Source organism: Geotrypetes seraphini, chromosome 2 (genome assembly GCF_902459505.1).
Source record: "Geotrypetes seraphini chromosome 2, aGeoSer1.1, whole genome shotgun sequence".
In the NCBI taxonomy this organism is placed as follows: Eukaryota; Metazoa; Chordata; class Amphibia; order Gymnophiona; family Dermophiidae; genus Geotrypetes; species Geotrypetes seraphini.
This window is the reverse complement of record NC_047085.1, coordinates 273,716,340-273,738,159: the sequence shown is the minus strand read 5'-3', so window position 1 is coordinate 273,738,159 and position 21,820 is coordinate 273,716,340. Positions and strand designations below refer to the sequence as shown.

General features: G+C 43.8%; 1 protein-coding gene across 1 annotated transcript in view; it reads left to right on the top strand.

Moving 5' to 3' along the window:
- Window positions 1–21,820, top strand: part of AHRR (aryl-hydrocarbon receptor repressor) — a 355,001-nt gene that overhangs the window by 204,360 nt on the left and 128,821 nt on the right. The window contains exon 4 of the mRNA XM_033929699.1: window positions 9,904–10,016. Within this exon, the coding sequence (XP_033785590.1) occupies window positions 9,904–10,016 (113 nt within the window). The remainder of the gene's footprint in view (window positions 1–9,903; window positions 10,017–21,820) is intronic.

The following is a 21,820-nucleotide window of genomic DNA, read 5'->3' as shown; positions in this document are numbered from 1 at the left end:
GGGGTCTAGGAAAGTCCCTGATTTGCCATTGAGACTACGATGGGAACTCCCCGCAGCCATTTTGTCTTTGTGATCTGCACGGGGCAGGAGCGTAGGAAGATCTCTCTTGCCCCGAAAGCCTACTAGACCACAAGGTAAGATCCGAATAACTGAATCCACAGATACTGAAACCGCAGATTTAGAGGGAGAAGTGTATATTCTGTCACTGAACTCAGTCAGTCATAGAACACTTTTTTTAACATGGGGAAATACATGGAAGGACAAGAAGCTATATTGCACTGATGGGCTACATATTACTAAAGTAGGAAAAAGAAACCTTGCAGAGAAATTTAGACAATATTTTTCTAGGCATTTAAACTAGAAGTGGGGGTGGTGTATGTACGAAGGACAATTATAAAGACCACCACCGGCAAAAGAAAAGATGTGATAGTAGTAAAGACTGCAACATAAACAATATCAGCAACTCATTTCTTAGTATTGCAAAGGAAAGTGAAACGAAACAAAAATCCATACGAAAAAGGAGATTATCGCTGAAAAATAGCTGGAAAGCTATGGACCACAAATACTCGCAGTCTAAGCAAAAAAGTTCATGATCTGCACGCAGATCTAGATATTGTCGCTATCACAGAGACATGGTTCAGTGAATCACATGGATGGGATGCAAACATACCGGGATATAATCTTTTTAGGAAGGACAGAGACGGTCAAAAAGGTGGAGGAGTAGCTCTCTATGTAAAGATCAATATCCAAGCGACTGAAATGCAAGGGACCTGGGGAGAGGAATGGATCACTCTGAAAAGAGAATATGGAACTTCTATCTATTTGGGTGTAGTCTACAGACCTCCGACTCAATCGCAGCAAATTGATAAGGATCTGATTGTGGATATCCAAAAGTTTGGAAGGAAAGAGGAGGTTCTGCTGTTGGGAGATTTCAACCTGCCGGAAGCGGACTGGAATGTTCCGTCTGCGGAATCAGAAAAAAGTAGGGAGATTGTGGATGCCTTTCAAGAGGCTCTGCTCAGACAAATGGTGACAGAACCCACAAGGAAAAAGCGATATTGGAGAGAACATCTCTAATGTTCGAGTGGGTGCTCACCTTGGAAGTAGCGATCATCAAACGGTTTGGTTTGATATAACGGCTAAAGTGGAGAGCGGCCGCATGATACTGAAAGTCCTAGATTTCAAACGAACGGACTTTAATGCAATGGGAGAGTACCTGAAGAAAGAGCTGTTAGGATGGGAGGACATAAGAGAAGTGGAAAGACAGTGGTCTAAGCTGAAAGGAGTGATAAAAATGGCTACAGACCTTTATGTGAAGAAAATCAATAAAAACAAGAGAAAAAGGAAGCCGATATGGTTCTCCAACCTAGTGGCTGAGAAAATAAAGGCGAAAGAGTTTGCGTTTGTGAAATATAAAAAAAACCAAGAAGAGGAGTGCAGAAAGGACTACAGGTGAAACTGAAAGAAGACAAGAGAGAGATACGTTTGGCGTAAGCACAGGCGGAAGAACAAATGGCTAAAAATGTAAAAAAGGAAGACAAAAATTTTTTCAGATATATTAGTGAAAGGAGGAAGATGAAAAATGGAATTGCTAGGCTGAAAGATGCTGGGAACCAATATGTGGAGAGTGATGAGGAGAAAGCAAATGTGCTAAACAAATACTTCTGTTTTGTGTTCACAGAAGAAAATCCTAGAGAAGGACCGAGATTGTCTGGCAATGTTACACAAGAAAATGGAGTAGATTCTGCGCCGTTCATGGAGTAGGGTGTTTATGATCAACTTGAAAAACTGAAGGTGGACAAAGCGATAGGACTAGACGGGATCCATCCCAGGATACTAAGGGAGCTCGGAGAGGTTCTGGCGAGTCCTATTAAAGACTTGTTCAACAAATCTCTGGAGACGGGAGTGATTCCTGGGGATTGGAGAAGAGCCCTATTCATAAAAGTGGTCACAGGGATGAAGTAGGAAACTACAGACCGGTGAGCCTCACTTCAGTTGTTGGAAAAATAATGGAAGTGTTGCTGAAAGAAAGGATAGTGTACTTCCTTGAATCTAATGGGTTACAGGATCCAAGGCAACATGGCTTTACAAAAGGTAAATCGTGCCAAACGAACCTGATTGAATGTTTTGATTGGGTGACCAGAGAGCTGGATCGAGGACATATGCTAGATGTAATTTACTTGGATTTCAGCAAAGCCTTTGATACAGTTCCTCATAGGAGGCTGTTGAACAAACTTGAAGGGCTGAAGTAAGGCCCAAAGTGGTGAACTGGGTCAGAAACTGGCTGTCAGACAGACACCAGAGGGTGGTGGTTAATGGAAGTCGCTCGAAGGAAGGAAAGGTGAGTAGTGGAGTCTCTCAGGGTTCGGTTCTGGGACCAATGCTGTTCAATATGTTTGTGAGTGACATTGCTGAAGGGTTAGAAGGAAAAGTGTGCCTTTTTGCAGAGATACCAAGATTTGTAACAGAGTAGACACCGAAGAGGGAGTGGAAAATATGAAAAAGGATCTGCAAAAGTTAGAGGAATGGTCTAATGCCTGGCAGCTAAAATTCAATGCAAAGAAATGCAGAGTAATGCATTTGGGGATTAATACTAGGAAGGAACCATATATGCTGGGAGGAGAGAAGCTGATATGCATGGACGGGGAGAGGGACCTTGGGGTGATAGTGTCCGAAGATCTAAAGGCGAAAAAACAGTGTGACAAGGCAGTGGCTGCTGCCAGAAGGATGCTGGGCTGTATAAAGAGAGGCGTAGTCAGTAGAAGGAAGAAGGTGTTGATGCCCCTGTACAGGTCATTGGTAAGGCCCCACTTGGAGTATTGTGTTCAGTTTTGGAGACCGTATCTGGCAAAGGACGTAAGAAGACAGAGGAGGGCGACGAAAATGATAGGAGGCTTGCGCCAGAAGACGTATGAGGAGAGACTGGAAGCCCTGAATATGTATACTCTAGAGGAAAGGAGAGACAGGGGAGATATGATTCAGATGTTCAAATACTTGAAGGGTATTAACTTAGAACAAAATCTTTTCCAGAGAAAGGAAAATGTTAAAACCAGAGAACATAATTTAAGGTTGAGGGGTGGTAGATTCAGGGGCAATGTTAGGAAATTCTACTTTACGGAGAGGGTAGTTGATGCCTGGAATGCGCTCCCAAGAGAGGTGGTGGAGAGTAAAACTGACTGAGTTCAAAGAAGAGTGGGATGAACACAGAGGATTTAGAATCAGAAAATAATATTAAATATTGAACTAAGGCCAGTACTGGGCAGACTTGCACGGTCTGTGTCTGTTTATGGTCGTTTGGTGGAGGTAGGGCTGGGGAGGCCTTCAATGGCTGGGAGGGTGTAGATAGGCTGAAGTAAGTCTTAACAGAGATTTCGGCAGTTGGAACCCAAGCACAGTACCGGGTAAAGCTTTGGATTCTTGCCCAGAAATAGCTAAGAAGAAAAAATTAAAAAATCTAAATTGAATCAGGTTGGGCAGACTGGATGGACCATTCGGGTCTTTATCTGCCGTCATCTACTATGTTATGTCGAAAAAGGCTTAATGTGGGATGCGCTAAAGTGATTTGTTGTAATTTTCTCTTTTGCTTGCACTAATTGTGCAGTATTTTTTAGAATTTATTTTTAAAGGGGGGTGTATCAGGGGCAGAGAATTATTGTGGTGGTAACAGCATGTAGAATTCTGAGTGTCGGAGCTGTTACTACCATGACCGGTGCTAAATAACGCTCCATGGTTTTGTAAAAGGGGAGATAAAATAGAAGTATGTAGGCAAAGGTATAACTGAACCACCAAGAAGCTGGACTCTGTATACAATGCAACACCACACAAACAGAAACAGTGATGCATGTCCCCTAATATTGTGCAAAATATAAAGATAGCAGATGTAAATTTGAAAAAACAGAGAAATAGAAACATAATGCCAGATAAAGGCCAATGGCCCATCTAGTCTGCCCATCTAGTCCCGCAGCAGAGTAGGGCGGGAAGTTCCGACCATGTGCTGGCTGTACATCCCCTTGGGGCATGCACATGGGGCACCCCCCCCCTGCCCCGCCTTTGGTATGCCACTGCTTTTTTCCGATAATTGGAAAAAAAAAATTAGATGTCTAGCTGGGCAAAACATGTAGCTAGGCCATTTTAAAAAAAAAGATAGATACTTCTCTTTGATTTTCCACCTGAAAACGCTGTTTCTATATTAGTTTGTTTAGAAACAGCCATAGTTACTACAGAAGGTTAGTTTTTTGTTTTGAAACTTGATATCCGCGACCAAAAATCTATAAAAAGTTTCTTGGGTAGATGGAGCTATTTAGTTACACATCCATTAGCCAGCGCTCACAAGCCACGCCCCCTGAAGATGGTGATTAAATTTGTAAGATTAAATGAATAAAGAATTTTAAAAAAACAACAAAAAAACACTGTAATGTGAATTTTAAAAAATATTTTAAAGTACATATACAGAATTAAAAAAAAATATAGATGTCTTATGGGTTTGAAAATGGACATTTTCTCCACCTGTATTTTAAATGTATTTCTCAAAACACCCAAAGTTGTACTTAGATGAGCTATCAAAAATGCCCTTCCACTTGTATATTTTGTGTGCATATATGCTAACCCCCAGATTCTATAAATAGGGTCCAAATTTGAGCTTCCAAATTTGGTCATGATCCTAAGATATATGTGCAACTGCATTGGGTAATGAGTCAATTAACGTTAATAATTGGGCACCAATGGGAGAATAACCTGACTTTGAGGTGCAATTTGTAGGAACTGTTTGCTGCGCCTGGATAGCAGTTCTCATCAACAGCTTGAGCAGAAGACTTTGGGTGCTGAATCTCAGCGTGCACCTGCGGAGACAGACGCCCTGACATCACTCTGGTCCTGCACCCGCGAGTGAAAAGAACGCTGCAACTGCAGTGCGCGGCTGCAGAGTGCGGCTGCAGAGCGTGGCCAAAGGGACGTGCCCTAAGGGGCATGCCAGACCCCTTGGAAGCCCCTTGGAGACACGGGAGATACCTATAATTTGTATGTATGAAATACTACTTTTGATAAATTATGCGGAAAAGAAAAAGGAAGGCAAAAGTTTCCACACCTATTATGGCTGGCCCCATAGATATGTAACACAGAGAGAAGACTTCTCAGAAGAATGGTCACAAACTTATTTTTAGAAAAATATTCATTACTGTAAAGGACACTTAGGCATACACTCAGAATATGTGTAGTCCGACCAAGAGCCAAAGCTCCTATAGCCGAACCCACCGTCCCATCACTGTTTATGGCTATTAAGTGTTGAAAATAAGGTGTACTTCTGAAATATCTGACTGAATTTTTCAATGGCAGGAAGGATAAAGAAATCCTACTTAACTTAAATTTGTTAGGAAGTCCCATAGATAGACACCTAGTATCCACCAATGTCGTAGGCCACAGCCGGAGCGCCGATTCACAATCAGGGGCGTTGCTCAGCCCCCCAGAAAGAACTTCCCCTCCTCCACCTAATATCTCTGTTGGTCTGGAACCAAAGAATGGTCCCAGTTCTCAACCTGTGGTATTATCAGAACAACAGGTATCTTCCTCATTAGTTTATGGGGAGATGCCAAAAGCCTTATCCTTTCAGGAGGAGGCTTCAGTTGTAAGAGAAACCCAGGTTGAGCCACAGGAAGTTTCCCCTAAAGATTTATGGCTGATTAATACTAGAGTGGAAGGGTTATTAACCTCAATAGTGACTCAAAATGTGAAATTTTCAAAGGAAGTAGTTAATAAGTTGGAAAATGTTGATTCAAATTTGAAGATTATGGAAAAATGTATTATAACAACAGAGTCTCATGCAGTTACATTGCAAGCGGTATCCTCATCAGCTGTTAATGATTTTCATATTACCCATACAAAATTTGAGAAGATGGAAAACATTTTAAGGGCAAAAAATCTAAAATTGGTCAATTTCCCAAAAACTCACTTATTGTCCCCAGAAATTTTTAATTTGGAAATATTTTAAGGAAGTATTGGGGCTGGCCGACGCAGAGAAGTTGCTCATAACAAATCTATATTATATTCCACAGAAAAAGAAAAGTCCTGCTGATTTAGGTGTAGACCTGTTGGAACAGATAGAGTTTGATCTAACTGGTTTCCTGGAAGACTCACAGGATATAATCCAAACTAGGTCTACCCTATTGATAACTTGTGCAAGAGAGATAGATAAATCAGTAATTATAAAAACTTATTTTCAGAATAAGCTTCTTAAATTTTGTGGAGATAATGTATTGATCTTTCCAGATTTGGCCCAAGCTACACAATTGAGAAGAAAAGCTTTTTTAGCTTTGAAATCAAGAGTGTTGGCTTTGGGAGCCACATTTTACTTAAAGTTTCCATGTAAATGCCTTGTGAAATTTAAAGAAAGTGAATATGTATACTGGGACTCTATTTGGTTGGAACAATTTCTACAACTTCATGAAACTAGTAAGGCCCCCATCTGATTCAATAGTAGTTTGGAGTTTAGATTTATGATGCACCATAAATATTTGATCTTTGATCATGATTATGTTTGAATGTATTGATTAGTAAATATCAGGATATATTCTCCCATTATGTGGACTAGAGGAGATAATGAATTATACAGTCAAACCTCGGTTTGCGAGTAACCCTGTTTGCGAGTGTTTTGCAAGACGAGCAAAACACTCAGCAAACCCGGCATCGCTTCTCCCCCGCTCGCAAAGGCCCCCTCGCTCCAACCGGCACCCCCCCACTGCACGAACCGGCCCCCCCACCAGTACAACTTAAATTTACCCACCTCCCCATCTAGCACCAGCATCGGCACCGGCACGCAGGCACAGCTCGTGTGCCTAGAAGATCTTCTGGCTTCCGGCTTCGGTTACATAGACAAAGCGCAACTGCACATGCTCAAGGACATCTAATTCTCCCTCTCGCCAAGGCAGGCAGGCAGAAGCCGGAGGTGTCAGGTCAAAAGCGCGCTGGGACAAAGGCGCGCTTTGTCTATGGAACCAAAGCCGGAAGATCTTCTAGGCACACGAGCTGTGCCTGCGTGCCGGTGCCGGTGCTGGTGCTAGATGGGGAGGTGGGTAAATTTAAGTTGTACTGGCGGGGGGGCCGGTTCGCGTGGTGGGGGGGCCAGTTGGAGCGAGGGGGCCTTTGCGAGCGGGGGGGAGCGATGCCGGTTATCGGGGGTGGGGGATGGGAACGTATCAAAGCGAGTTTCCATTATTTCCTATGGGGGAACTCGCTTTGATAAACGAGCATTTTGGATTACGAGCATGCTCCTGGAACGGATTATGCTCGTAATCCAAGGTACCACTGTACTTGAATTATTTTATTTTTCTGTAATCTTTCCTTTCTTTATTATTATCTGTAAAAATGATAATGATGAAAATTTGATAAATAAAAAAATAATAATAATAATTGGGCACCAACAAGTAATTATTGATGTTAATTGGCACCAATTTGAATTTGCATGTGCATCTTGCTATGTGCTATTCTATGAGGGGGTGCTGAAAAGTTCTCAGCCTAGCCAAGACGAGAATGACATGGATAAGGTTCAATCAACGATCAGAGACGAAGTCAAAACGGAGAATTTTGTTTCTGCAAATTGGCACTTAAGGAAATAAGATAACACTCTTTTCAGCTACAGTGGCAAAATAGCGCTCAGTATTTAGGAAATTGGGTGGTAGGGCTGAGAACTTTTCAGCACCCCTTTGTATAAACAGCACCTATGTTGGGTGCCACTGGGCAGCCTGATCGCGGGCACCTAGTGACACGTAACATAATTTTGCGTGAAAGTTAATTTTTTTAAATTGGTTAAATGGAGTGGTAATTGACTGCGGCCCAAAAAAAACGATTTTAAAAATTAATTGATAATTGAACTTGCGCATGGATTTTCAGGCATCACCTTGCAACACCTAAGTTGAGGCACCTTCTGACGCTGACCTGAGAAGTAGGCATGATAGGGGGCAGAGAACAGGCATGGTGAACTTAGGCATTGGCAGGCATGCAAGATAGGCGCCAGTAAATTAGGCCAATGTACCAGCGCCTTCCCCAAGGACGTTTAGCGATGCTTAAGTCCATTTAGGCACCACTAGGAGTCATTCTATAAAGGATGTCTAGTAGTTGATTGACAACCATGCATACCGACAGGGTTAGGTGCCATTTATAGAATCTGGCTCATTAGGTGAAGCAGCAAGGCGTCACTGACAGTGCAGGATTAATCAATAGGCCAAGTAGGCACGTGCCTAGGGCCCGGAATGGTCAGGGGGGCCCGATGAAGGAGGGCATCAACATTGTTTTTCCAAACAGTGAAGGGCCCCTCCAGCATCGATCGGCAATGCGCCCCCCCCTGATTGGCAATGCGGTCCCCCCATCGACGGAAAATAAGACAAGCAAGCAATGCGGTTAAGAAAGGCAACGGGAACTGTAATTGTGCAAGTGATGCTGCTTGCCCAAAGCTTCCCTCTGACGCAACTTCCTGTTTCCGCCTGGGCTCATGGTGGGGTGGGGCAGGGCAGGGGGCCCAGTGTACTTGTGTGCCTAGGGGCCCTTGACAAATTAATCCTGCCCTGGCCACTGAGGTGGTTTCTGACAACACAGGTAAGTACACCTGAAGCAGCCATGAATGTGAAACATTGGCTGTCAGTGTGACAGACCTTTCCTAACGCAGATAAGCATGTTATTTGTTAATCTTTGACATTTCAGTGGATTTACTTGCATTGCACAGAGCACCAGTTTAATTTGCATATGAGGAGGGGGTTTTTTTATGCTTATGAGGTTTACCCTGCTACTCCTGTCACTGTAGGGGAGGTTGGGATCTGAGGCTTTTTCGTCTTCACTTTTCATTTTATTTGTTGCTCTTTTTCTCTAGGCTCTTGTTGTAGTGCTCCTGTATTAGTGCTTGTGTTACATGTATGTACCTGTTTTGTTTTTGATGACAAGCAGAAGTGTGTTTGGTTATTATTGTATTTTTCTGCTTTCTTGTTTATTGGTTTCCATTATGAATATATAGATAAAATAAAGTGTGATAACCAATTATGTATTTTTACAGAACTGTTCTAGGAGGGGTGGGTTGTGGATAATCATGATTGTTGAGTTTAACTATTAAAATCTTGGGGGGGGAGGTAACTTAAAAACCAATAAAGAGGGGCGCAAAACTTAAGGTTTGCCTTTTACCTTGCCCTGGCCCTGAACTGTGATCACCTGGTTTCCAGTCATTATTCTGACCCAGTGTTTCCTGTCCCTTTCCGGTAGGCACAGGTAGCCTGTCAGATTTTCAGGATTACTACAATGAATATGCATAAAATAGATTTATAAGCATAGGAAACCCAGAGCATATAATTATCTCAATCTTATTCATTGTGGTAATCTCAAAAACCCAACTAATTAACTGTGCCTCCAGGAGAGGTTTGAGAGACTCTAACCACTAAAGCAGGGGTGTCAAAGTCCCTCCTTGAGGGCCGTAATCCAGTCGGGTTTTCAGGATTTCCCCAATGAATATGCATGCGATCTATTAGTATACAGTGAAAGCAGTGCATGCAAATAGATCTCATGCATATTCATTAGGGAAATCCTGAAAACCCGACTGGCTTGTGGCCCTCGAGGAGGGACTTTGACACTCCTGCACTAGAGCATCCATCTCATGCTTTGTTGATTATGAAAACCCAGACCTGTTTAGTAGCTTAGAACTGGATCTGGGAGTCACTGTTTAAGAAACAGTGCCTCACTATAAAGGGAGCAGAGCTGGTCACATCCCCTTCTTAAAAACATGGAAATGCATCACTGGTTTTGAGCTATAAAAGTTTTCTTAGTTTTTCCCTCTTTACTTCTTGACCATATCATTTCAGTAAGTGGTTGATTGTTTCATAAGAATCTGTGTCTTATATTATTTTTTATTTTTTGCTTAAACTTGTTTTATAGTTCTTCAGGACCAGCGCTCAAGAAAGTCAGCCTGCCAGCCTGTTGATCACACAACAAAGGAACACAGCTTGTCTGGAATAACCACTGTACCAGAAGGAGAGCTTTTACTAGACGTGAGTGAGAAGAAAACACTAGTGTGTCCTCGGTCACTGCCTCTAAATAATATCAAGAAAGAGTATACCGTATTTTCACGCATATAACGCGCGCCTTATACACGGTTTTTACAAACCATGCATAACCTTGCGTGTTATACGTGTGAGCGCGTTTTACAAATTTTTTTTTACATAGTTCCCCCCCCCAACGTCTGATTCACCCCCCCCCCGCAGGACCGCTCGCACCCCCACCCCGAAGGACCGCTCGCATGCACCCGCACCCCCACCCCAAAGGACCGCTCGCATGCACTCCCACCCGCACCCCCACTCTGATGTCAGAAAAAGGGCGGGACCACCGGAAGACGAAGCAGCGCAGACGCAGGGCTCACAGAAGGGCCGGGACCGCCAAGAGGAAGCAGCAGGACACCGGTAGGAGCTTCTACATGATGAGGGGGGGGGTCGGGAGGCTGTGGGGGTGCAAGCGGTCCTTCAGGGTGGGGGTGCGGGTGCGGATGGGAGTGCGTGCGAGCGGTCCTTCGGGGTGCGGGTGCGGGTGCGTGCGAGCGGTCCTTCGGGGTGGGGGTGCGAGCGGTCCTGCGGGGGGGGTGAATCAGACGTCAGGGGGGGCATCAGGCTTTCAGGGTGGGGACAGGACTTCAAGGGGGAGAGGAGAGTCGGGGCGGGGGAAAGGAGAGTCGGGGTGGCCAGAGGAGAGTTGGGGCGAGCGAAAGGAGAGTCGGGCGGCGACGGGAGAGTCGGGGCAGCATGTGCGGTATACGGGTGTACGCGGTATATAAATTTTTTTTTACATATATGTCGGTTTCCCGCGCGCTATACCCATGTGCGCGTTTTACACGGGTGCGCGTTATATGCGTGAAAATACGGTACTAGACAGATTATCTCCTTTATTAAATCATATACTGGCAGTATTTAAATACTAAGGTCAGTGTGTATTTGAAATGATGACCACAGTATTTACATCTACTCCATATATTTGGCATTACATCCAGATATGATATTCAGCCACTGTCTGTATGGTTATGTGGTTTATGTTAGGATAGCCTTTCTGCTTGCCTGTTGTATCCATATAGCTATGAGGATAGCAGCTATCAACAGCTATCCTTAGAGTCAGGCATAATATTCACATATTGCCCCAGGATTATCCGGAGAGTGCTGAGGTGAACTATATGAATATTAAGAGTGACATTCCGGATAGTTCCGAGATGGCCTATAAGAAGAATATTAAGAGTGACTTTCCGGATAGTTCTGAGGTGGCCTATAAGAATATTAAGAGTGACTTTCTGAATAGTGCTGAGGTGGAATATTAAGAGTGACTTTCCAAATAGTGCTGAGGTGGCTTATAAGAATATTAAGAGTGACTTTCCAGAGAGTGCTGAGGTGGCCTATAAGAATATTCAGTAGCACTATCTAGATATTGCCTCTATATACTGACAGATAGGGAAGTTATTTGTATAACAACTACTACGATAGCAATAAATATTTTTGAATATCTAGCTCTTAGTAAATTCCCCAGTGCAATATTAGGTATCTTCATAGCTAAACATGGAAATACAAAATAACTGCAGCTACATCCCAAAGTTTGTATTGTGTGCTGTGATAAAGGTAGCACACGAGAACATTTGAGGATGTATTTACAGAAAGAGATGTGGCATGCTTTATATATCAGTAAGTGTCTAAAATTAGACTGTGACTTACTTCTAGAAACAATGGAAAACTGAAATAATTACAGATAACACTCTGCCCATCTTTGAATGAGTAATGCAGATAATGACAACTCAGAGAATATCAATAATAAAATCTTTAGTTATAGGCAAATAAAAAGGAAATTGATCTATTAATTTAGGAGGGATATTTGTGTAGTTTACCTCATGAAGGCAAATTTATATTTAATTGCTTTAAATGACACCTATTCTGGACATATGAGTTTATCTTATTCTATTTAGATTTTAACTGTTAATATTGAAAAATACACAAATTTATCATTACTATGCTATGTGGAGACAACTACATTTTATTATTATTTAATTAGATTCATTTTTAGGAATAGATTATGCCAAATAACATATTCTGAGGAGAATTTTAATAGCTGCTAATTTTCAGCTTGAATGATTAAGGGCTCCTTTTACAAAGGTGCGCTAGGGCCTTAACACTTAGAAAAGCATGCTAAACTGCCAAGCGCACTAGCCGCTACCACCTCCTTTTAAGCAGGTGGTAATTTTTGGCTAGCATGCGCTAATTCGGTGCATGCGCTAAAAACGCTAGCGCACCTTTGTAAAAGGAGCCCTAAGTTTAAGTTCTAGACCAGTGGTTCCCAACCCTGTCCTGGAGGACCACCAGGCCAGTCGGGTTTTCAGGATAGCCCTAATGAATATGCATGAGAGAGATCTGTATATAACGGAGGTGCCAGGAATGCAAATCTGCTCCATGCATATTCATTAGGGCTATCCTGAAAACCCAACTGGCCTGGTGGTCCTCCAGGACAGGGTTGGGAACCACTGCTCTAGACAAATTTCCTAAGTTAGACCTCTGCAGGATATAGAAGTTAATACTTAGATTTTATTACTTACTAGTGTTTAAGCCCGTTACATTAACGGGTGCTAGAATATATGTCTTTCTTCCTGTGTGTCTCCCTGCCCCTGTCTCTTTCTTCCTTTCTTTCTGTCTCTTTCCTTCCCTCTGTCTGTCTTTCTTTCTGTCTCTCTCCCTGCCCCTTTCTTTCTGTCTCTTTCCTTCCCTCTGTTGGTCTTTTTTTCTGTCTGTCTCTCTCCATCTGGCCCCCTGTCTGTCTGTCTTTCTTTCTTTCTGTCTCTCTCCGTGCCCACTGTCTTTCGTTCTCGTGCGCTGTCTGGCTTTATGTCTCCATGGCCACCTGCCTGCCTTTCTTTGTCTTTCTCTATGGCCCCCTTCTATATCCTCCCCAAAGCAAATAAAGATTGCTCCCTGCACCCAGCACACCCCTCCCCCCAAAGCAAAGCAAGTTCACTCCATGGCCCCCTTTTGCTACTGAAAAGGAAACTTTAAAATAATGCATTTAAAATGATCAGATACTTGGAAACTGCAAAGAAAGGACTTAAGTAAAGTTCAGGATTTTTAAATCATAATAAAAGTCATAAAATTCTGCAGCTTCCCTGCTTTCTATCTTGAAAGTTGTTTAATGATAGAGAAATTGATAGAGAGAGATTTCTGCAGCTTCTCTGCTTTCTATCTCTCCCTTCCTCTCTCCACCTTTTCCCTTCACACTTTCACTGAAATAACCTGAGTTACAGCTTCGGGAGCGGCATGCAGGCTACTTGCTAGGGGATCGGCCATTTTTGCTGCATCGGATCCGTTGCTTTGGCCGGCCGACTTAGGCCTGTGAGCGTCGTTGGCCTGGAGGAGCCGGTCGGGGCGGGGCTTCCGTGCTGGTCGGCTGCGTGTGAGTTTAGGGGTATGGGTGATTAGTGAACATACCCGCGCATCCCTGAACCTACCCAAAGATTCCCCGCGCGGGAGGAATCGCCGCCATCACCGCCCCCCTGAGCCGCCACTACTGCTGCATCCGTCGCCGGGCCCCGCTCCCCACGCTGCGCACCTAGGCCGGGGAGGAGGTGGTGGCGGCAACGGCAACAACAGTGGATTCCGGGAGCAGCGGCTGCCTTCCCCGCCTCCCTCACCGCCCGACTGCAGAGCCGAGATTGAGGAGCTGCCACCGACAGCCAGACTGTGAGTGCGCGGTCTGGCTGGCTCCTCTACCAAAGCCCTTCCGGCAGCAGCCCCTCTCGCATCCGTCCCCGCGTTGCAAGCCTCTCCGAAGGCCGGCTCCCACGAAAATGCTGCCCCTCTGTCCAAAGCTGCAGCCGGACGCAAGAGGAGCCGTCAACACGAAAACCCCCAGCAAGGGAGCCATTCAGAGTGCAGGGCCGTTGCAAACAGCTGGGTTCTTCGGCTTCCCCTATTATCTCCACCGCCGTAGACTCTTTTTTAATCTGGGGTAACCGCCATGCAGAAAATGCCATTGCTGGAGAGCAGGGAGTGCCGCGTTTTAAAATTTCTCTACCTCGCGTGTGGCTGTAGTAAGCGCACTGTTGCCGGCCACGGACCTACGGATCATGGAAGCACGCAAATAGGAGTGCGCATGCGTGAGTTAGCCTTTTATTATATAGATTAGATTAGATACTGTACCATATACCCTTCATTGTTAGATATTTTTCCCGAATGTCAGATATTTATATTTTTTAATAGGTCTTTTATTGGTTTTACTCACACCAGTTTTAACCATATTTATCATCAATTTATATCTTTACTGATTAGATCTATTGATAGCTGAATCTCTTTTTAGGTAGTTTTCATTTTTAGTTCCAAATTGTAATGATGGATTCAATTGTATGGATATTATGGGCTCCTTTTACAAAGGTGCGTTAGGGCCTTAATGCGAGGAACAGCGTGCGCTAAATTGCTGTGCGTGCTAGCTGCTACCGTCTCCTTTTAAGCAGGCGGTAATTTTCGGCTAGCGCGTGCTAATCCGGTGCGTGCGCTAAAAACCCTAGCGCATCTTTGTAAAAGGAGCCCTATGTTTATTAATTCTCTTAAATTTTAACTTAATTCACTCAGCTGCTGCTTTCCTTGGCACTAATATCTGCTTGGGTCAAAAAATCCCAGTGGTAGTCGGAAATAGAAAAAAATTATCATGGAAGGGTAAACACCAGAAAAACCCAGGATGTTCTTAGACCTATTAACATTTCTTACAGGGAAGTGAATCAGTAGATAGAATCTCTTACACCAGTACCAGCATTTTATTGTAATGCTCGGTCAGTATGTAACAAACAACAGGTTATTAAGGATCTACTTTTAGATACTGACCCTGGTTTGATGTTTATTACAGAGACTTGGATCGATCAGAAAGATACATTTACTCAAAATGAGCTCTGTTCTCAGGGTTATCATAACATTTTTAACTTTAGGAAAGATAAGTGAGGTGGAGGTTTGGGAATAATTTTTAGGTCATTCTTTAAATTAACTTAATTGGCAAGCAAGACTTTTCCTAACCAAATCCAAAGAGGCAAAAAGGAACAAGGATATGATTGCTAGCAGAGGTTTGGTGAACCCAGTGGAATTCTGGTCACATTTTGACTTAATTTATAACCCAGATTTAGAGCCCTTTTCTGTAGATTCTTGGAACAACATGAGTACACAGATACTAAACAAAATGGCCCCCTAATTTCTTACTAATTTCACCCCCAACATCTTGTACTCATATTCCTTGTTTTTATTTCCTAACAAATGCAAGGTGATGCATCTAGGAAATAAAAACAAGGAATATGAGTACAAGATGTTGGGGGTGAAATTAGTAAAAAGCGAGCAAGAAAGGGATTTGGGGGTACTGATTGACAGTACCCTAAAACCATCGGCACAATGTGCGGCAGCAGCGAAGAAAGCGAACAGGATGTTGGGCTTAATTAAGAGGGGGATTACGAGTAGAACGGAAGAGGTCATAATGCCACTTTATAGAACAATGGTCCGACCGCACTTAGAATACTGTGTCCAACACTGGTCTCCATACCTTAAAAAAGATATAACTCTGCTGGAAAAAGTGCAGAGGCGAGCCACGAAACTTATCAAAGGAATGGAAAATTTAACTTACAAAGATCGACTCAGGAAGCTGGGGCTGTTTACCCTTGAGAAGAGAAGACTAAGAGGAGATTTGATAGAGACTTTTAAAATATTAAAAGGATTTGATAAATTAGATCAAAAAAGAAGCATTACTGAAATATTCTGATGTGACGAGGACAAGAGGACATAGACTGAAACTGAGTGGCAGCAGGTTTAGGACAAATGTTAGGAAATTCTGTTTCACACAGCGCGTGGTTGGTGCTTGGAATGCACTCCCAGAGGAGGTTGTAGAGGAGACTACTGTTCTGGGATTCAAACACAAGTTGGATGCACACCTTCTTGCATATCATATTGAGGGATATGGTAAATCCGGGTCTCCAAAAAGGAGTACCTAAAAGGGCCGCCGCATGTGCGGATCGCCGGACTAGATGGACCTCGGTCTGATCCGGTGAGGGCGTTTCTTATGTTCTTATGTTCTTATCAAATTAAGAAAAAAGAGAAACAAAAATTTAGAAGGCTGGTTTGACAACGAGTTAGGAACGTTGAAACGGGAGCTACAAAAACTTGAAAGACAGTGGCTGAAATCTGGAGACAGCAAAGGGAGGACGAACTGGAGACTAAAGCTAAAAGAATACAAAAAAACTTATAACAATTAAACACACTAATTTTTACGCCCCAAAAATTGGTTCGCCAAACATCAACACCAGAAATCTTTTCAATCTAGTTAACAATCTCTATGACACACAGGCCTTTTCCCACTCTTCCTCAGACTCCCCCCCCCCCATCCACTGAAGCGCTGGTGGAGTTCTTTAACAACAAAATCATTAATTTGAGATCCAAACTGCCAGTCCCCACAGCCAATCATTTGAACTACCCAGTGGCACAATACAAAGACGAATCTAGGGTAGACAAGTCGTGGAATAACTTCATCATTCCTGCTTGGGACCAATTCTGCAAACTTTACACAAAATACTCTGATTCTTACTGCAGACTAGACTGCTGCCCTCCAAATATTATGAAAGTAGCCCCTGTCACCTTCAAAGCCAAGTTATATAACTGGCTTTCTTCTCTGTTACTGACCGGTACATTTCCCGAGGATTTAGGTCAGATCCTGATCATTCCAGTCATAAAAAATCCGAAAGAATCCAACAAGTTGACAAACTACAGACCCATTGCAAGCATCTCCTTATTTATAAGCTGATGGAAGGTCTAGTCCTCTAGGAACCTATCTAAACCTTCTTTGAAGCTCTGTAATGTGCTCCTGCCTATCACAGCCTCCGGAAGCACGTTCCATGTATCTACCACCCTCTGGGTGAAAAAGAACTTCCTAGCGTTTGTCCTAAACCTGTCCTCTTTCAATTTCTCCAAGTGCCTCCTTGTACTTGTGGTTCCCCATAATTTGAAAAATCTGTCCCTGTCTACCTTTTCTATGCCCTTCAGGATCTTGAAGGTTTCTATCATGTCTCTTCTAAGTCTCCGCTTCTCCAGGGAGAACAGCCCTAGCTTTTTCAGTCTGTCAGTATATGAGAGGTTCTCCATACCCTTTATCAGCTTAGTTGCTCTTCTCTGGACTCCCTCAAGCACTGCCATGTCCTTCCTCAGATACGGCGACCAGTACTGGACACAGTACTCCAGATGCGGGCGCACCATTGCACGATACAGTGGCAGGATGACTTCCTTCGTCCTGGTCGTGATACCCTTCTTAATGATACCCAACATTTTGTTTGCTTTCCTTGAGGCTGTGGCGCACTGTGCCGATGCCTTCAGTGTTGTGTCTACCATCACTCCCAGGTCTCTTTTAAGGTTACTTACCCCTAGCAGTGATCCCCCCATTTTGTAAGTGAACATCGGGTTTTTTCCCCTAAATGCATGACCGTGCATTTCCCTATGTTGAAGCTCATTTGCCACTTTTTGGCCCATTCTTCCAGTGTCATCAGATCCTTTTGTAGGTCTTCACAGTCTTCCGTGGTTATAACCCTGCTGTATAGTTTGGTGTCATCCGCAAATTTAATGACCTCACATTTTGTTCCCGCCTCCAGGTCGTTAATAAATATATTGAACAGGAGCGGTCCCAGCACCGACCCCTGCGGAACTCCACTTGTGACCCATTGCCAGTCTGAGTAATGGCCCTTTACTCCAACCCTCTGTCTCCTGTCTGCCAGCCAGTTTTTGATCCATCAATGGACCTCCCCTTGCACCCCGTGGTTCCATAGCTTCTTAAGCAGTCTTTCATATGGTACCTTGTCGAAGGCTTTTTGGAAGTCAAGGTAAATGATGTCTATAGATTCCCCTTTATCCACCTGGCTGTTTACCCCCTCAAAGAAGTGCAATAAGTTTGTGAGGCATGACCTACCCTTGCAGAAGCCATGCTGACTCGACTTTAGCTGTCCATTGTTTTCGATGTGCTCACACATGCTGTCCTTAATCAGCGCTTCCATCATCTTTCCCGGGACCAAGGTCAAGCTCACCGGCCTGTAGTTTCCTGGGTCACCCCTTGAACCCTTCTTGAAGATTGGTGTGACATTTGCTATTTTCCAGTCCTCCGGGATCTCTCCAGTTTTTAAGGATAGGTTGCATATTTGTTGATGTGGCTCTGCTATTTCGTTCCTTAGTTCCTTGAGTAACCTTGGGTGAATGCCGTCCGGTCCTGGCGATTTGTCGCTCTTTAGCCTGTCTATCTGCCTGAGGACATCCTCTTGGCTTACCTCTAGTTCAGGGGTGTCCAATGTCGGTCCTCGAGGGCCGCAATCCAGTCGGGTTTTCAGGATTTCCCCAATGAATATGCATGAGATCTATTAGCATACAATGAAAGCAGTGCATGCAAATAGACCTCATGTATATTCATTGGGGAAATCCTGAAAATCCGACTGGACTGCGGCCCTCGAGGACCGACATTGGACACCCCTGCTCTAGTTGGACCAGCTTTTCATCAAGATCTCCATTTACGATCTCTTTGGATTCCGGAATGTTGGTTGTGTCCTCCCTCGTGAAGACTGACGTGAAGAACTCATTCAACTTGTCAGCTATCTCTTTTTCCTCTTTTACCACTCCTTTCTGTCTCCTTCATCCAAGGGTCCCACTTCCTCCCTTGCTGGTTGCTTCCCCTGTACCTGAAGAATGATTTGAAGTTTGTTGCTTCCCCCGCCAGTCTCTCTTCATACTCTCTTTTTGCTTTCCTAACCACTCGGTAACACTCTATTTGGTGTTTTTTGTGCTCCTTTTGGTTGTCCTTTGTTTGGTCCTTTTTCCATTTTTTGAATGATGCTTTCTTGTCACTTATCGCCTTTTTCACTGCATTTGTTATCCACACTGGGTTTTGTGTTCTATTTTTTTTGCACCCTTATCTGAACTTGGGGACACACAGGTTCTGTGCTTCGAGTAGGGTCCAGGCTTTTTCTACGGACTCCATCTTCCTTGTGTTGCCGTTGAGTTTCTTTCCCACCATTTTCCTCATGGCATCATAATTCTGTTTTTTGAAGTTGAGTGCTGTCGTTGTAGTTCTTTTCACCTTTGATGGGAGTCACACATAGGTTGTGAAAGATGCATTACTATACGACAGCTACAATCAAATTAACTATTGTGAAAACAACCAGGTTTTAAACTTTTTCAAAACTGAAATAATTGCTCTACCAGTCTTAGAGAATCTGGAAGTCCATTCCAAATTCTCACCAATTTAAAAGTAAAAGATATACTAAGCTTCCCAGTGCATTTAATACCTTTCAGAGAAGGAAATGCTAATTTGTGAATTGTTGTACTTCTTGAATAGCAGGATCTAAAGGAATTCCCACTAAGGGAAATCAAAGAGTCAAATATTCCATAAAGGAATTTGAAAACCACATATGCACACTTGAACTGTATCCTATGATGGAACAGAAGCCAATGGAGTTTTCTCAACAATGGGGAAACATGGTCGTACTTTCTCTTACCAAAAATAAGTTTGGCCTCTGTATTCTGTATTAACTGGAGATGATCTAAACTGTCCTGTTTAATACCCAAATAAATAGAATTACAATAGTCCAACTGAGCCAACACAGTGGATTATACCAGTAATAAATAATATTCTTGATAAAATAGTGCCCTCACTTTCCTCAGCATGCGCAAACTAAAGAAACATTTCTTTGCTAAGGAATGTATCTGGTCATTAAAAGTGAGAGAGGAATCCAGAATAATACCCAAAACTCTAGAAGTGAAGTCAAGTTGTAATATAATATTCCTTAGCAACAGCAGCAGATGAATCCAGAGACCAATGGGATAGCAAACATCTACCAGCAGGCGGAGATAGAGAAACTGATTAACAGGTGGTCCTATTGGCTGGCACTCCTCCTGTATCTCCAGTATGCTCTATCTCCCAGCAGGTGATGGTCGCTATTCGAATAGTTCCTAGATTCTGGCTGTGACTGGAACTTTATTTTTTCCTGTTGAGGTTTCTCTTCAGTGAGACTGCCATTCTGTTTCTCCTGTTGAGATTTTCTCTTCAGTGAGCTGGCAGTGCTATTTCTCCTGTTGAGATTTTCTCTTCAGTGAGACAGGGGTGTCTGGCTGAATGGTGCCGGCTTTAGGGGTTACACCTGGGTTCCTCCAGGTCCCTGCCTCACCCTCCCTCCATTGCTAGAGGGTCTGACTGGATCTCAATTTTTTCTTTTATTCCCCTCTCTGTTAAAAAAAAGGGGAGACCACAGTTGCTACATTCTGCTCTGTTAGTGCTGCACATCCAGCTCTAACTGGCTTCAACCAGCCCTAACAACAAGCTTGTGAGTATGTATGTGTTTTTTTTACTGTTGTTTGAACTTCAGGTTCTGTTTGGGAGTCTTAGTACTGTGGGTTCGGTCAACATACATTTAAGGAATGGATATTTTATTGAGGCTAAGTTTTATGACTAGAAATCCATTGAGGGAGCTGGGATTTTCCCGCCCTTTGCATGCACGCACTTGGTTTCCTTGTTGGTTACAGTGCGGCAGTAGCGGTGCAATTTCATGCTTGCACTTGTTCTCCTCGTTGAGTTTCAGTGCAGCAGTAGTAGTCCTGTTTATTCCGAGGCTCTCTTTCGTCAGTGTTTGTCACGGCCATGTGCAGCTGATTGTGCAGGTGCCAGTTTATAGCAGCGCACATGAGATGGGACATGTTTTTTCCAGTGCTGTGGGAAGCATCGTTCTTCTGGTTATTCCCCGAGTCTGATTTTCTTTCTATGCAGGCCGCGGCAGGATAAATTTTGCGGGGCCTGAATCCGACTATGTTTCTAGGAGTGTTGATGCAGCAGCCACATGTCAGCGAGAATCAGGCGTGCGCTTGGGTCTCAGGCGATGGCGGGAGAGCTGCAGCGTTCTGGTAGTTTATTTACAGCTGACTTTGGTCAGGGTATGCCGCGGCTTCTCTCCTTTCCGGTTCAGACAAGTTGTACGTGTTTCACCAGCTTTGGGACAAGCTTAGGCAGATTTATATGTCCTGTGTTCCTGCTGTATTCCCTTGAAGGAAGCTGCTAGTTTAATTGGACTCTGGGGTTAGCACTCAAGGGGATTACCAGAGAGCCTCTGACTGTGCTAGGTCACCCAGTCTCGGTTTGTCTCCAGACTGGGTCGACATACGGCAACTCACGGCACAGCGAGATCAGCAGTAAGATAGTGCCCTGTATTTCACATGGGTCTCTCTTGGGGTCCCTGCAGATTGAGTCTTTGTCTGTTGGTAACTATCCTTCTTATTTGGGCCTCTGTGCTGCGATGCATGTGTCTGGTAGTGGCATAGGATATATATGCCTAAAGGTAGTACTAACAGTTTCCAAGTTCGGGCTGTCTTTATGGGCATAATGACACTTTGCATCTTCCTGCGGCCAGGACTCTCTTTCTATATTTCTGAGAGGACCTGGACTTTAGATTTCCATGCTTATCACGCTGGTTTCTCCTGTCGCCATCTTCACATGCTAGACGGATCCCCCGACCAGACAAGAAGGGCTGTGCAGCTCCTTCTAGCCAGGAGCCAGTTACCTATTCTATCAAACCCGCGGAGGAGCGCGCGCTATGTGGCTGTTAGCCTCATCCCTGAAGCTCTCATTAGCGATGTGAGCTTTGTCTGCTACCTGTTAGGATGCTGTTGTTTTCCACGGGGCAGTAGATGCAGCATCTTGATTGTGTCTAGTACATATTCACTTTAAAGGACATACGTATTTCGCTCACGTTGCATGGAGTTAGTACTGTTTTCATGGTTCCAGTATACTCCTCTTT